General features: G+C 39.6%; 1 protein-coding gene across 3 annotated transcripts in view; it reads right to left on the bottom strand.

The window, feature by feature from the left end:
* The window catches only part of lef1 (lymphoid enhancer-binding factor 1), a 73,580-nt gene that overhangs the window by 9,609 nt on the left and 47,026 nt on the right, over positions 1 to 16,945 (bottom strand). The window contains exons 4-10 of one of the 3 annotated variants that reach the window (XM_061680444.1): positions 15,297 to 15,426; positions 8,933 to 9,023; positions 8,231 to 8,350; positions 6,437 to 6,599; positions 5,089 to 5,196; positions 1,697 to 1,745; positions 67 to 108 (exon numbers count right to left, since the gene is read on the bottom strand). In XM_061680444.1, coding sequence (XP_061536428.1) covers positions 74 to 108; positions 1,697 to 1,745; positions 5,089 to 5,196; positions 6,437 to 6,599; positions 8,231 to 8,350; positions 8,933 to 9,023; positions 15,297 to 15,426 — 696 coding nt within the window. In that variant the 3' untranslated portion in view covers positions 67 to 73. The remainder of the gene's footprint in view (positions 1 to 66; positions 109 to 1,696; positions 1,746 to 5,088; positions 5,197 to 6,436; positions 6,600 to 8,230; positions 8,351 to 8,932; positions 9,024 to 15,296; positions 15,427 to 16,945) is intronic. The other 2 variants (XM_061680445.1, XM_061680446.1) reach the window with 2 other exon arrangements.

The raw sequence follows: 16,945 nt of genomic DNA, 5'->3' as shown, positions 1-16,945 counted from the left end.
GAGACTTCTTACGTGATGACCTAATAGAAGAAAAGAGGGGGTGGGGGAGGGGGTCGGGTGTCTTACCATTTTCTCAGATGTATGCTGTTTTCATTCTCTGCCCCGTACCTGCAGAAAATGGCATCTTTTAAAACGAGATGGACAAAAAACAAACAAAAAAACAAGCAAAAAAAAAAACGTGGAGTATTTCGCCTTCGCAACACAGTGAGGAGATAACAGTGCATCCTCCCAAGTTGAAGCTTGTTTAGTTTTTAATTAAACATGCTTTTTCTTTGGCTTTTTGGTGGGATGCAACCACAGAAAGGTCATGGTGCAAAATACAATGCAAGTCTCCGCCCTGGCTGCTCAGTACAGTAAGGCTAAAGCAACAATATGTTTAAAAGCAATAAGAAAAGATGAACCACAAAGTTAGCTCGGCCGAGTCTCGTTGTGAAGAGACTCGCCTCCCTGGCACACGTTTGAATCTGACATCGAATAGCGCGTGACGTCACGTGAGACTTCAGCTCAGTGAGCATCTAAAGGATTAACACAAGTGTGTTTTGTTTTGTTTTCGAGCTTGATAGGAAACAGAAATGAAATGTACTACGACTGTGGTCCTCAAAGTGTTAAAGGAAGAATAACTGAATTAAATGTGCAAACTTTGCAAAATGTTAGCGGCTCAAATTTCAGTTTTAATACAGGACTGTACATTTGTGCAGTACAGTTCAGTTGGATTTAACTTTTATACATTTGCATTTAAACTTTTAAAACAATTTGTTTTCAAACTTTTAAATAAGAAAAAAAATATTTTATTTTGTGTGTCGTACATTTTAATTGAATATTTATTTTTTAAGAGCAGTATAGTTTAAAAAAAAAACTATATTTAAGCACAGTGTGCATTATTATTATTATTATTATAACAGACTCAACTGTATTTATAGAGCACTTTATAAAAACAAGCGCACCTGAAACAAAGTGCTGCAGTGTGCTACAAAGTGCCACATAAAGATCGAACATAAAACATAAAAAAACAATAAAAGTAAATATATAAAAAAAATAATTCTACTAAAAAATATATATTTCTTAAAAAACATAAAATTAGTCAACATCGAAACAGCACCTCCACTGTGTATTTTGATCAAACTGTCAGTCTCGATGTTGGCTGCCAATTTAAGTCTAATAAATTGCAATTCAAATGTTAAATGTAGAATTTAAATTAAAATAAAGAAAAGAAATTAAAACCAGATTTTTTTTTAGTAAATAAGAGTAATCAATACGTCATAATAAGAATGTTACAATGTCTTAAAACATGCCCATTATTATTATATTAATTATAATCAGTTGAATAAATACAATAAAATAAAAATTAAGAAAAATAATCCAATAAAAAACAATTAAATAACTTGCATAAAGTTGAATAAAATAGGATCAAATAAAACAAAAGTACTTTCGATAAGTAGTGCAACTTCTTAGGAATGTGTTGTGTTCGACTTTGGAGGCTGCACTATTTGATGTCAGATGTACGTACTCAGCGATGGGTTAGCGATAGAGTGTCGCTAAAACGCGTCCAAAAGGAGGTCAGCAGGAAGAACCATGGAGCAGGCAGACAAACAAACAAGTGTAAAGCTGAGAATCGCAGAGAGAATGGCCAGACTAATCCTAAAGCAGGCGTGACGAACGCAGACAAGATGGCACGTCGTCGGGCGGAGCGACTCACCTGCGGCCGACTCCTGGATCTTCTCCCGCTTCCGCTTCTTCTTCTTCCCCTAAAAATATACAGAGGAACGCATAAAGTGTGGCTCCAGCACTCACGCTCACTAGACCACTCTGATTGGCTGCTGCTGACTGCCATGTTCACTCATCCCCTGCCGGACATCCCGGCGACATGCCCCCCGAACGCTCCGCAAAGCCCGCCGCCGACTACAACAAAACGGCCAAGCTGAGAGGGGACGAGTCACCCCAGGGGTTGCACCGCTAAACATTGTTTTGTAGTCCATACATGCTACATAAAAATATTAGGTTTTCTTCCTTGATAATTTAATTTTTGCTGAAAATTTTTGACTTGTTTGTTAATATACAACTTTTTCCTTGAAAATGTAAAAACAAAACAAAAAAATACATTAAAAAAAAAAAGGCTGAAAATATGATGTCTTTGTCTAAACTGTACATTTTTGTGTGGAAAATATATTTTTTCCCCCTAAGATTGAAAATAAAATTGTCTATTTTTATCAAAACAATGCTTTTCAAATGTAATTCCCCCCCCCCCCCCCCCCCCCCCCCCCCCTTGAATATGTTCTTTTTTTTTTGCAGACAATACTAGATTTTTTTTCGTCAAACGTTTTGGTTGATGACATAAAATTCGGAACAGGACTTTTTCATCGAAAATGTAAAAAATATTTTTTGTGGAAAATTTCTCGTTTAAAAATAAAACTTATTTTTTTCAGGGAAACAACATTTTCTCAAAAATGTAAAAATTCTTTCGCTGAAAATATTTGACTTTTTTAAAAATTTATAATTTTTAAAGTTGTATAAACTTGAAAAATTTTAAGGACTTTTTCATTGAAAATGTAAAAAATATTTTTTGTGGAAAATTTCTCGTTTAAAAATAAAACTTATTTTTTTCATGGAAACATTTTCTCAAAAATTTAAAAATTCTTTCGCTGAAAATATTTGACTTTTTTAAAAATTTATAATTTTTAAAGTTGTATAAACTTTATACATTTGTATAAACTTTAAAAATTATACATTTTTAGAGAATGCACACGATTGTTATTCTTAAAACTATCCTACTTTATTCCCGTAATATTATGACTTTACGACTTTAATCTGTAGTGTATTTATTTTATGTGGCCTCAATTCTCCCGAGTTCTCGCTGTCTCCACCTCCTTTAACGCGACACATCAAAGGTTGGCCAATTTGACTTTATTTTAGTTTTACAATATAGTGGCTAACTTCTTTTTACACTTAACAGCACGATAAGACATACTGTATCAATGAGGAAATGTCTCTCAGCAAGGTGTTTGTGTTTGGCGGCGCAGCAGCGCAGGCAGGAAAGGAGGAAGGATGTCGTCGATGTCCGAGGGGAGGCAGATAAACACCACAAAGCACTTTCTTCAAATTCTTTTTTTCTTCCTTTTTTTTTTGGGCCGGTGGTGGAGTGAACGTGAGTGCCGGAGCCACACTTTCATTAAATGCTGGTGCTCTCTCTCTCTCTCTCTCTCTCTCTCTCTCACTCACTCTCTCTCTCTCTGTCTCTCTCTCTCTCTCTCTCTCTCTCTCTCTCTCTGTCTCTGTGTGTGTGTCTCAGGCACGCACACAGTAAGACTTGATTTTCCAAAATAAATTTCCCCCCCTCAAAAGTATGCAACTTTTTCCCTCTAAACCAGTGGTCCCCAACCTTGTTTGCACCACAGACCGGTTTAGAGTCGGCATTTTTTTTCACAGACCGGCTGTCAATGTGTGGCATATAGATACAGCAAAAATAAATTAATACGGCCGGCTTAAAAACAAATGTTAAATGCATGAAAAATACAACTCACCATAACGCCTAACGGTTAAAAGAAGCTTTCTTTTTCTTTGAGGTCGTAGGCTCTTCTTCTGGCTCCTCAGGTGGCCTTTTTCCTTTTGAAAAGAAGCTCTTCGAAGACGTTTGTTTTTTACTCATTTCTGCTAATGTGCGGACTTATTTTTAGTAACATATCACGTGACTCACATGCAGTCTAGTGTTGTTTCATTTACGAACGTTTCGTTCAAAAGAACAAATCTTTTACGTGAATGTAATGAACTGAATTAATTTATGACATGATTCGTTCTTTGAGCTTGACCGCCGCCATGAGTGAGTCGGCTGGGAGCGGAAACGGAACTGCGGCAGCGTTCTGTGCGGTCTTGATGTGTCAATTGCGACGCGCAGCTGTTGCAGTGGAGAAGATCCGGTAATTTAAAAAAAAACAAACAAAAAAAACCCACATTTGATACGCAAAAACGCAATACAACGGAAATTATATAAATTGGTCATTCCTTCTATGTGGCCCGGTAACAAATGCCTCACGGACCGGTACCGGTCCGCGGACCCGGGGTTGGGGACCACCGCTCTAAACTATATGACTTTATTCTTGTAATATTATGACTTTAATCTAAAAGAATATGTAAGACTTTTGTTCTTGAAAATACTATTCTACTGATAACAATACTTCACTCTCCCCCCCCAAAAATGTTTATATACTTTTATTTAAAAAAAAAAAAAATTTTTTAAATATAACGTTTTTTTCTTCAAAAACACATATTTCTTTTAAATATACAACTTTTTTCCTCAGACTATATAACCTTCTTCATGTAATATTACGACATCAAGCTCGAGAATATTAAAACTTTTCTAAAAAAAAAAAACAGTCCTTTTTTCTCTAAAATATACAACTATTTTTCTAGAAAATCTACCACTTTATTTAATAATATTATGACTTCAATCTCGAAAGTATTAAAACCTCTCAAAACGAAACTTTTTTTCTAAAAAATGACATATCTAAAAAATATCCCATTTTCCCCCCCTGTAAAATATACAACTTTATTCCTCAAAAATATAAGACTTTATTCACGTAATATTATGACCTTAATCTTGAAAATAGAAATAACTTTTTTTCCTCTAAATTATGCACCTTATCTAAGGAATATCCCACTTTTGTTTCCCTCAAAAATATACATTATTCTTGTCATAATACAACTTTAAACCTTGAAAATATACATCGTAGTACATCTTATATATCGTATATTATTGTATTGCGATACATACACACACGTGCACAATGTTTTATTTTTTTAAAGCACTTAAAAAAATCTTAATTTCAAACAAACGCGTAATCATCAGAAGGCTAATTTCACTGGCGGTGGCTGTAAAACGTGACGCTATAATCTATCCAACGTTATGAATTACACATTAGTCTGAAACAAAGAACCGACCCAAATGGAGGCCATTAAGCATGCAGGGGAGGGGGTTATTGTCGGCGCTCTGTTTTAATTTTTTTTATTTTTTTTAAACACAAACACACACACACAGAGTCATGCGCGCACACACACATACACGCACCTCTGCAGAGCTGTACTGTTGGTACTTACATAGTTGTCTCGGGCAGACCAGCCTGGGTAGAGCTGCATGTGGAGCTGTCGTTCCTTGCGGGCTAACTCATAATACTTAGCCTGCTCTTCTCGAGATAACGCATGCCACTGTTTTTAGCACAAAAGGAGAAAATGTTGTTAGTTATTTGGACTTTTGGTGCTTTTCTTATTTTAAATAGAAAAAAATTAATGTTTGGTGGGAAAAAAAACGCTTGTACAAAACAAAGAAAATGATAGTACAAAGCAGTGTTAGGGCAACCCAAAAAGAAAAACAGTTACACTATGAAATTGAAGTTTTTTTACAACAATGATAGTCACATATTTTCGAGGTTAAAGACATAATTTTACGAAAATAAAAAGTCGTATATTTTCAAGATTAAGGCCGTAATTTTGTGAGCGCAAAAGTCACATATTTTTGAGAAAAAAGTATCTTTTTAAGATAAATTGCAATTTTATGAGAATAAAAGTCATAGACTTTTAAGATTAAAGTCGTAATATTATGAAAACAAAGTTATTCAACTTTATTTTTTATAATATGAGTAAAGTCGGGATTTTAAGAGAATAAAGTTGTATATTTTCAAGAAAAATATGTAATCTTATGAGAATAGTCATATTTTTGGAGGAAAAAGAGTTGTATATGTAAGCAGAACAAAGTCATACATTTTTCAGATTTAAATTGTAATTTCTAAAAGAAATTTTCATATATTTTCAAGACAAAATGTCATACATATTTCAAATCATCATAATATGAGAATAAAGTTGAATTTTTCGGAGGAAAAATGTTGCAAATTTTTGAGAAAAAAAACATTTAAAAGATGTAAAGTTCTAATATTAAAATATATAAAATATTAAAAAGTCAGTATTGTGTTCATTATATTTACATGATTAAAAAATATGTTCTGAAGATATTTAACTTTCTTGTAAATTCACCAATTTTATCTTGAAAAGATACGCCTTTTATATTTAATTTGAAAATATTATACTTCATTCTCATAATATCATGACTTTAATGCAAAACTTTTTTCTTTGTAAGTGCTGTACCTTAATTTAGTCTTGTAAAATTTCCCGTGGTGTAATTTAGCTTTTCCTTCCAGTGAAGCCCTAATACTCCTTCGTAATGAAAAGACGATGACACGCAGAGGGCCATGTGAGGACAAAAACGGTTTTCTTTGTCTTGCCGTGGGGCCCTTTTAATATGGCGCTGCGGTTCCACTCTTAAAAACAACACATTTGCCTAATTCCAAGTGGATCGGATATGACGTCAGATAGACGGGCGGTCCGACTGCTATTGGGCCGACAATCACGCCCCCCCCCAAAAAAGTACAGTATGTGATCGAGCGCCACCTACCCGCCGTCCTAGAATCTGATTGATGGCGGCGCTCTCTTTCAGCGTGCACTCGGCCACCACGTTAGCGCGCATCTCTTTCATGTAGAGCATGAAGGCGTTGAGCGGCTTCTTGATGTGCGGTCTTTTGGGCTCCTGCTCCTTCCGCTGTTCGTGCTGGGGCTTCCTGCACCGGGGGATCAAAACACATATGGAGGCTGAACATAAAGTTCACAAGGACATCGCTTGCGCCATCATAGCAACTTGGGATTCCACGATGATCTTCAATACGAACAATGATTTGGAGAATTATTGACCAGTCTTTTGTTATTCCTATTCTAAACTGAAGTGAGAAAACCTGAAGTCACCCTCCAACTCTGGTAATGGTTCTGAAGCTACTTTCCAAGACCAACCCCCTAGTGCCATGTCGGTGACACGGGAAAAGCTGGGAAAATGTCGGCTTTGACAGGCAGTGTGGAAGGGGTGATTAAGATACAACATGTATTGCAACATTTAAAGGGGACGTAGTATAAACCCTGCTGCAAATGGCGAAAAATCAACTAGTCACTGAAGCCCCCCTAATAGGGTTTGTAATTACACATACAGTGGATGCCCCAAAATTGCAGCAGAGGTCTATTTTAGTCTGAATGAAACTCCTCAACTCACTTCCAATTGTGTCTTTGACGCTAAGATGCTACCAGATGGCAGAAAGCAATACTGTAATTGCTCTGGCCGGAGCACAAAAACACAATTCACAGGGGTTCACTGATCAGATACTGGGTGAAGATCCAGAGCCACTTTCAAGATTTCACTTACTTTCAGTGTGTTTTCTACAACACGATCACGCAGAAAAATATACACACCACATGGGCGTGACACCATTGTTATCATGTTGAAGCCAAAAGGTAAGCACAGCTGCATTACATTTTGTTGGATGCACAGATTAGGATTAGCTATCTGAATTACCTTCTGATAAATGGCACATACTTTATTGCTAGGTGAACAGTGTCCATGCGCCACATACTGTACACACAGTGTAGTGTATGAAAGGCTGCCTCCATGCGTGAAAATGCTTTTATTGTCTTAACAGGCGCTCTCTTTTTTTCCCATGCACACTCTGGGCTGCGCTCTGTGAACAGACCATCTTTGTGTTTTTCTTGTAATATTTCACTGCCCCCTGGTGGCCAAAGCACAAACACCAGAAGGAGCAGCACCATGTCAATGGGCATTGAAGCATCAACTCATAATGCACAAACTGTTTAATTCTTCACATTCTATTAAAATGTTATTACTGTATGTTTTCATAAAGTCTAATGCTGTCGAGTGCTAATTATCTTATTAAAAGACATTACAACAAATGTTGCAGTTTTTATTTTGGTGGATTGGAAGGAATAATGGCAACTTTCATTCATTTCAAGGGGGAAAGTTGATTTGAGACACGAGTGATTTAATTTACAAGCTTGGCCACAGAATGAATTAAACTCGTATCTCAAGGTACTACTGTAATCTTATTTTTTCTTTAAAAAACACGGACCGTAAGAGTCTCTCTCTCATGTCTGTTGCACTAGGGTGAAACCTTCGAATAGGACGCCAGGATGGCCGTGGATAATGCGGCTATCAGCCATCGCCACTTCAGGGTGCTATCAGGCGTGTTGCGGTATCATCTGGGACCAGGATCTGGTGCTGGCTGAGCGCACCACCACCATCCCCGAGGCTAAAGGAGCCCCTTTATTGAGCCCTCGTCGATAAGATAAGATGCTCACTTCAAGGGAAAGCTAGTTTGCGACTGGAACGGCAGAATACCTGAAAGTCACTCACATGTGCATGATGTCGGTTTCGTGCAGGGGCTCGTGTTTGACCTGGGGGTTGACAATGGCCGGGTGGGGGATCCCCGTGGCGTGAGGACCCGGCGGTCCCGGGACCATGTGGTGGGAGAACCTGCAACGTCAAGATTTTGTTGAGTTGGTGAAGAACCGGCTTTAAACCAACAGTATGAGACCAATTTAGACGGACGGACAGACAGATAGATTGATGGATTGATAACAGTATCTAAAAGATTTGGTCTTTTTTTAAATACAGGATGAGAATAGTTATAATTCCAGAGTGGGCTTGAAATTTTGGAAAACTTAATTTACTGTGGAAAACGTTTTCATTGAACTTTACTATAAGAGATGCTACTGAGTCTGGGATCTCCCTGCACTTTTGTAAGAATTTGAAATCAAAGATGTCTATTGTCTAACATAAAAAGAAGAGAAAAACCTAACATGTTGCAAATATGAAAAGCTGCATCATAAACATGCTTAAAGGCATTTAAACAAAGTTAAGTGCTTGGAGTCTGTATTGATAAGCTTCAGCTTTCCTATGTGGAGTTTGCATGTTCTCCCCACACGCAAACTTCAGGATTCCAACCCTGAACCTCGAAACCGCGAGACAGCCGTGCTAACCACTAAATCACTGTGCAGCCAAACTACAAGGCCCGTTTAGCGCAAAGGGAAGTCCAAGTTTTAGGGATGGACTCACCATCCCAGCGGCGGCGTGAGCTGTCCCACTCCCCCCGGAGACAGCGAGTAGAAATTGGCCATGTCTGGTCCCGGATGATGCCTGGACATTCCTAAACCAGAAACAATAGACACAAGTTATGATTATGATCATCCAGTATACAGGCAGAGAAACTTAAACAACATATCCTACCTGGACCAAAGTGCACATTGGATGTAAAATGTGTGATATGATGCCTCTCCTCTCGATCGCTCAACTCCTCTATCCTCTTTTCTCTCTCTATGTACCCTCTGTCCCGCTCCTCTGTTTCTCCATCTCAACCCAACTGGCAGAGGAAGCCGGTCGCCCCAAAGCCTGAGTTGTGTTTGAGTTTTTTTTTTTCCCTTGCCGAGACATCAAATGCTTGCTCATGCAGTGTTCATTAAAAAAAAAAAAAGAAGATTCAAGCTATTTATTGTAAATCGCACTTGATGTTTACTGTCAAAAGGTAAGCAGAGTTGCATTACATTTTGTTGGATGCACAGATTAGGATTAGTTTCTGATAAACGGCACCTATTTTATTGCTAGGTGAACAGTGTCCATGCGCCACATACTGTACACACAGAGTAGTGCATGAAATGTGTATTTAAAACAAACACATAGCTTTGCCCAAGGAAAGTTCACTTAGCTTAATGCTAACAAACGATGCAAAACGCCTCAGGTAGGCTAACAAATAACGTCTGAGTCGCAGTGTTATAGGCTTTTAAGCAACTGATATTTGAACATGAACAGTGGAGCAACACATGTAGACAAACAAAATAACAATACGTACAGGCGTATATTCTTTATCCTTGGCGAAAAATTATAATTTCACTAATATTACTGTGGCTTACCGAGTCAGTTGTGAAACTCTTCTAAGTGTCTCTATGTCTTTATTACACTGCACCCTGCTGGCCAAGGTGCACACACCAGAAGACACAGCACACTATCTTTTGAATTGAAGCACAAAAATACGTCAAAAAGTTCTTTCAAACTTCAAAAAAAGTACAGTCTGTTTAATTATGTCATTAGTGTATGTTTTTATGAAGTAAAATACTATCGACTGCAATTGTTTTTCACGGAACAAATTATATATAATGTATGAGGAGCATGGTCCTTAACCAGTTCAATGTGGTAAGTCTCTTGGGATAACCTCTGTTGTGAACTGGTGCTATTTAACTAAAAGGGACTTGACTTGACAAATATAACATTGAAATACTGCAATTTTATCCTTGTAATAAACACACACACAAAAAAATGCCCACCATGCTGAGCTGAACTGAACCCTATACTGCTTGGTGAAAACAGCACTGAAAATGTAACAAAACCTTTGCTGAGGACGTGAGAATAAGTGCTCATCAGATGGACTACACCGTAATGCGTGGACATAGACACATTCACGCACAAAAGAGGGCAAATGCCAGCAGATTAGCACCACACTCTAATCCCAGCCTTTTTCTCCCTGCCTCTATCTTTGTGGTCTGAGGGGTCCTTCCTCCGCAGAGAGGCAGTGTGAACGGGAGGTGGGGGGCTTAGATTTCCAAAGCTTGTGTTGCGCCGCTGGAGCCATGGCGTGCGTAGCACTACCCCCTGCCCACTAATCCGCCCCCACTCACCAAGTCTCCTTAAAACGCCTCCCGAGGGCATAGGAGGAGGAGGAGGGAGACGCGGTGCGTTAACCTTGTCACTCACACTCCGAAGGTGGCTAATTACAACCCCCACCGATTCCTGTCACCCCCCTCCTCACCGCTTCACACGTTACCATTTCCTTTCTCGCCGTCAAGCCATCTCCATTCCAACCACAGTCAATTTTAGAATTCTATTTTTCAAAACGACGCAACGAGGTTCACGCATGACTGTTCAAAGGCCCGCCGCTCGACCTTTCTTCCCGCCCATCTACGCATAATACATCCCATAATGAGAAGATCCGTGATTGTTCTTCATAATTAACGAGCAGATCAAAGTGTGAGCCCGCTGAGGAGGCCCAGGACGCCGTCGCTCCGCGAAGGACGGAGCGGCGAGAACAAGGATTCAAATTTACGCAGATTTGTTTGAGTTAATACACATATGACAGTATTAAAGCTACAATAAAAATTTAAAGAAAAACTGCGTAGTGTGCATAAAAAAAGTCGTTTTATCGTGACCTGATTGTTGTACTAAGAGAATAAACTTGTAACGTTGAAATTTGTAGTTGTAGTGTGACGAGAATATAGATGGGTTTTTCAGATACAGTTTAAGTTACAAGAAAAGTTTTTTTTCGTTTTACAAGGATCAAGTTGTATGCTCTTTTAAATATGTCATAAATCACACCAAAAATTACAATTATTAATTATTAATAATGTATATATATATATTTATATATATATATATATATATATATACACATATTTTTTAAAAAAAGGTCACATTATCATGAGAAAACAGTTTTATTTTATGAGAACAAAATCGTAATACTTTATAACAGGGAAATTATCTAGTGTTATGCAATATTTTTTTGTTTTTATGTTATATCATTCACCACAAGCAAATATCTTCATACTATGAGAATACATTCACCATCTTATGAGGTAAAAGAAAGAAAAAATAAATGAGTTAGTGTTTCATAACTCATGTGATGCTCACAACTTTTAATTTTATGAAAATAAATTTGTAATATTACCCGAAAAGTAATAATGTTTCACAAACAATCTCTTCAGAAAAAGTCGAATCATCAAAAGTTGATATGTTATGGGAAGAACGTCGTAATATAAGGAAAAAGCTGTAATTTTTTTAAAAAAGTTGTAAATTCAAGACAAAATTCTTAAATGTTTTGAAAGTAAATTTATATCATAATAAAATGCAGCATTATGAGAATAAAGTTGTATTTTTTCAAAAAGGGAAAGCGAAGCGGCTAATGAGAACAAATGTGTATGTTTATTGAAAAAAAGTCAAACCATGAGAAAAGTGCTATTATTGTGCTAATAATAATAAAAAGTGCTATAGAAAAGTGCTATTATTGAAAAATGATGTTGTTTCTTGTAATATAATGCCTTTTTCTTGTAACATTGGAACTTTATTCGGGGGGAAAAAATTACATTGTTATCGTAATCACAATTTAATTTTAATATTCTAAAATCTCTCTCTCTGTATATATATATATATATATATATATATAGTAATATTGTAATGTAATGTTATATTCAGTAATGTTCTGGTAATAACTTTAGTCTCAAATAGATATGTTAAATCCTGTAAAATTAGACTTACCATCTGACTTTTTTTCTCTGTAAACTACATCTTTCTCATTGGCATATATAATATGTGATATCGTGACCTAATTTGATTTTTGTCACAGTTTTCTTTTTTGTAATTCTGCCTGGCAAAATATGCTCATGTGCCACATACACACAGTAAAGTGCGTGAACTGCTCCCTTCATGAGTTAAAATGCTTCCGGTGACTTTCTGGGCAGTTGCCAGTGGCCCTTAGAAGTTGGACGAGGGCTGGCTTATTTGCATGGGACAGCCTACAAAGGGCTGATTTCAGCAAGACTACAAACAAGGCGTGCAAAATTTGCTCCAATTATTGATCCTCAGGGCATTATCATGAAATATTGTTATTAAAACACATGGGACATGTCTTAAATTGTGAATAAAATGCATGATATCCAATCTCTCTCTATATATATCTTTGATAACAATAGAGTAATGTCCTAAAAGGCTTCAAGTTTGACGGGTGGAATAAAAGCGCCACGCTACTCTTCTTCTCAGCACTTGTCACCAACTCGAGAACTTCATCAACTGTACAACGAGACATCAACGTTTCTGTTCTGTTCTGATCAATATGAACTACTTCCTGCTTGTAGAACGCCTCTGAAGCTCGATTCCTCTGACATATGTAGAGCGAGCAGTTTTCTTGAGACGTCGCAACTGCCTTCATCTGGCTTCTACCTTGTTATTTATAGACGCTCCCTCAGAACCTCCTCCTCCTCATCACCATCATCATCGTCATTGCCTACATCCCCGTCTGATCACTCTGCCGCTTTTCAAGTGGAAGAAGAAAGGCAAGGAGCAGAAAAAGAAGAGACAAAAAGGTGCAGGGGAGCAGATGAAAATAAAACACGACGAAGGCCTCGCCTGCCGAGCGCGCGTCTGTGATGCAGTGCGGCTGTCAGCTCGGTTGGCTTGATGTTGCTACGGAGGGATGGGAGGAGGGATGGAGGGAAAGAGGAGGAGGGAAAAGGGCAGCGCGACATCCCACGGGCGCCTTCAAATTAGTTTGGAGCAGGAACGAAGGCAGAGACGGCTCGGATGTGACAGTTTGGAAGGTTTTTGATGGCGGATGCCAAAGTACACTCGGGTTTATTTATAGCGACTTCACCCTTCAGCCTCTCTTTCAACCTGAAAAATGTCATGGAAGGAGTGGAGGATAATTTTTTTTTTTCATAGTTTTGTTAGCTACTTGCACTCAACCACACATTCGCCTGCAAATCACTTTATGTTGGTTGTATCCCATCATACGTACTAAAATGATAAGTGACTACTGCAAGACCCATTATAAAAAGTTTGTGAAAACAGCTCAAATATGGCACATCTGCCTCACATCTCTGAAGTTCGAAGTTTGAATCTCGGCTACAGCATTCCTATGTGGAGTTTGCATGTTCTTTCTGTGCTTCTGTGCACATACAGTACACCAGCTTGAAGTCGGCTATTGTGACACCCACACCAGCGCAGATGTCCCATTTTTACATGCGTTGGAATTACACCAGTCCACAAAATTGCCAAAACCGGGTCTCACCCACCTCTTTGCAAGTTGGATTTGCACAAGCCACAAAAATAGAGCCCTATGTTTTTAAAAAGTACAACATTATAGGGCGTTATTTTTCCTTATTTAAAAACACAAACACAAAAAGTAGGTTTTTCGGTTGGGCGGCTGGAACAGATTAATGGCCTTTCCATTCATTTCAATGGGGAAAGATGATGATTTGAGATACATGTGTGCAGTGTTGGGAGTAACTCATTTCATGGGATGCGATTCATTCATTCATTTTCCGTACGGCTTATCCTCACTAGGGTCGCGGGCATGCTGGAGCCTACCGAGAGAGGCGGGGTACACCCTGAACTAGTTGCCAGCCAATCGCAGGGCACATATAAACAAACAACCATTCACACTCACATTCACACCTATGGGCAATCATGTTTTTGGGATGTGGGAGGAAACCAGAGTACCTGGAGAAAACTCACACAGGCACGGGGAGAACATGCAAACTCCACACAGGCGAGGCCGGATTTGAACCCGGGTCCTCAAAACTGTGAGGCAGACGTACTAACCAGTCGTCCACCGTGCCGCCTGTAACAATATTATGTAATTTAATTACAAAATGTATGTAATTTTAATCCATTACTGGGAGAAAATGTGTATATAAAGTCGAGTTGCTTTTGTAAATTTCTATGATTGCTGACAACAAGGGAGAACGTCTGCTTCAAAATGAAAGTCCAGATCACTACAAATGTAAAGAACATCCGTCACGGTGATCCAACATTGTTATTGTTGTTGAAGGCAGTGTCGTGGAAACGGCAACTGTGCTGACGTCACTGCGGCTGTCCCTCGCATAGTTTACCTTCATACTCGAGCGCAACCCACGCGCGCAGTTTTGAAAATGTACTGCAGTACACCTCCTAGTCGGGGGTGTCGCTACTGCTGGTATTGGCTAGGACACCACAGGGTGGAGTTTCCCCTGCATATTTTGGCCATTTCCGGTAGCCGTTTTTACATTCCTTTCAGTAACAAGGAACAAAGCAACAACTTTGGCGACCGTGTCTGCTAGAACAAATGGACCTAGATGACGAGATAATACGTTTAATTACGCTGCAAAATCATCGAGAAGCTGCGGCGTAGATGGTATGTAGAACCAAGGGCCACGCTGAGTACGTCATCACAGCATGTGACTAAAACGGACCAATCACGAGAGATGATCTCCACGGTGTTCGACGCGCAGCAACTATTTTTGCCGTGTGCGTGTCAAGCTACACAGACGGGCCACGTGGGGCAATTCGTTGGTCACGTGATGCAATGCAGGCGATGTCGGCCGCGCGACCGCGGGAGTATAAGGAGGCCTTAAGCATACTCCGCAAGCTGCAGTTTAAAATACAACACTTACTTATCCCGTCCTGTTGTGTTGAAAACAGTTGACCTTTTGTTAATTCCCGCCCCTTACTTAACCGCACATTTCAAACTGCCATCACTACATGGGCAAAGTGGCCATTTTCCCGTTTTTTTTCCCCCTCTTGAGCAGAAGCCTACCCGACATTTTTTTGCCATCAGAGGAGCAACAGAGCCGTGCCTTAATGGTGTTCCGCAATGTCGGGAACAGGGGTGTGTGTGGCGTACCTTGTGGTTTGGTATCCTGAGGGTGATGGCCGGAATGGGAACCCGGCGCGAAGTGCTCGTCGCTGTACGTGATCAGCGGGGTGAGCGGGTGGACGGCATGGGACGGTTGCACCACGGGAACTTTGTTGGACTGCACGGGAGAAGATAAAACAATAGGAGATTTAAATTTTATTTTTATTTTTTTTAAATACAAGAACATTACATCGTCATACATGTTTAACCATCACTATTCGCAGGGTTAAGGAAACAAAACACACCATGAATTGGTCAAATTTGTGAATATTAGACACTGAAAGCAGGTGGTAAACCTATCAAGATGATGCAGAGAAGGGTCTGGATCACTGCTGGTGGAAGTGGTGGAAGTTGACAGTGATCCAAGTGACATCTAGTGCATGCCACCCGCCAACAGAGAACTTATATTAATAGTTTCAACTGCAAATATACCACAAACTACGATGACAGCTGGGATAGGCTCCAGCACGCCCGCGACCCTAGTGAGGAGAAGCGGCTCAGAAAATGGATGGATGGAACCTTAAAAATGAATGGCTTACAGAGGATTTCACTTCCTAAAAAAATTGCATGTACATGCACATGCAGTGACGACTCAGTAACGTCCACTAACAACCCAGGCTAAACTTAGCCTCTCCCTGAAATACAAAGCTTGTCTCTCAGTGGAGATGTGTCACTTCAAAGACATTTTTCAGCAAATACTTTGATTTATATTCTACAGAAAAACAGCAAATAGCATTTCGCGATTCAGCGAGGGGTTGACTGTGCGACGCGGGAAACTGCAAAATGTGTCGCGGGGCCTTTTGGACAGGGAAAATGAAGCCAAAGGGGTATAATGCCAGAGAGTGCGATGCAAAAGCGAGGGGTCTTTCAGATGGGAGATCAAAGGCGGTCATTAGCCAGTGAATAAGGGGAGTTCATTACAGAGCAAGTGCCGGGGGGGACATGAGAGAGGATGAGAAAAGTGGGGGAGGCTTGGGAAGGAGAAGAGAGACGTCTGCAGCAGGGGTGGAATCAAGAGCCCCCCCTCCAATATCATCACTGACTCACACCATGCCTTATGACAGCTAAAGTAATCCTGAGCCAAGCACCGAAAAGTTGTGGCTGGACCTTCTCCTCCCCTCCCTAGGCTCCCCCACTCTGCAAACAGTCCTTACATGCTTCAACAGCCGTGAACACATGGTAGCGCTTAGACACGCTAAAAGTACACTGCACTAATGGAGCCCAGACCTGCACCGGACCACGCCATCACCTCCACAGGATGTACCACAGATCGGACAGATGCGCGGAATGTGCAGATTTCCAAGATAGTCGCCCCCTTAAAACTTTTTTTTTCCCCCCCGACTGCAGTGAGGTAAATTGATGCAATACAACTGATGTGACGAGAAACTAGAGCTTAAAACACAATAAAAAGGAATGCAATGAACCCCCACTATACTGCGCCCCCGCTACATCCCAAATTTTCAAGCAATTGTTTTTATGGGTTTTTACAGTATACGGGCAAGTCCGTGACGTGACTTCCGTGTAGTACCACGTTGTGCTGCTATATACTGGGCCACACTGTGGTCAACTGCAAGAGATATCGCATGTAATTATGCACACAAAGAAGAGGTCGAGAAGGTAATCAATACCATCGAGCA

The sequence above is a fragment of the Phycodurus eques genome, chromosome 6 (assembly GCF_024500275.1).
Source record: "Phycodurus eques isolate BA_2022a chromosome 6, UOR_Pequ_1.1, whole genome shotgun sequence".
Lineage (NCBI taxonomy): Eukaryota > Metazoa > Chordata > Actinopteri > Syngnathiformes > Syngnathidae > Phycodurus > Phycodurus eques.
Note: the sequence above shows the minus strand (reverse complement) of the source record. Positions and strands in the feature narration are given on the sequence as shown.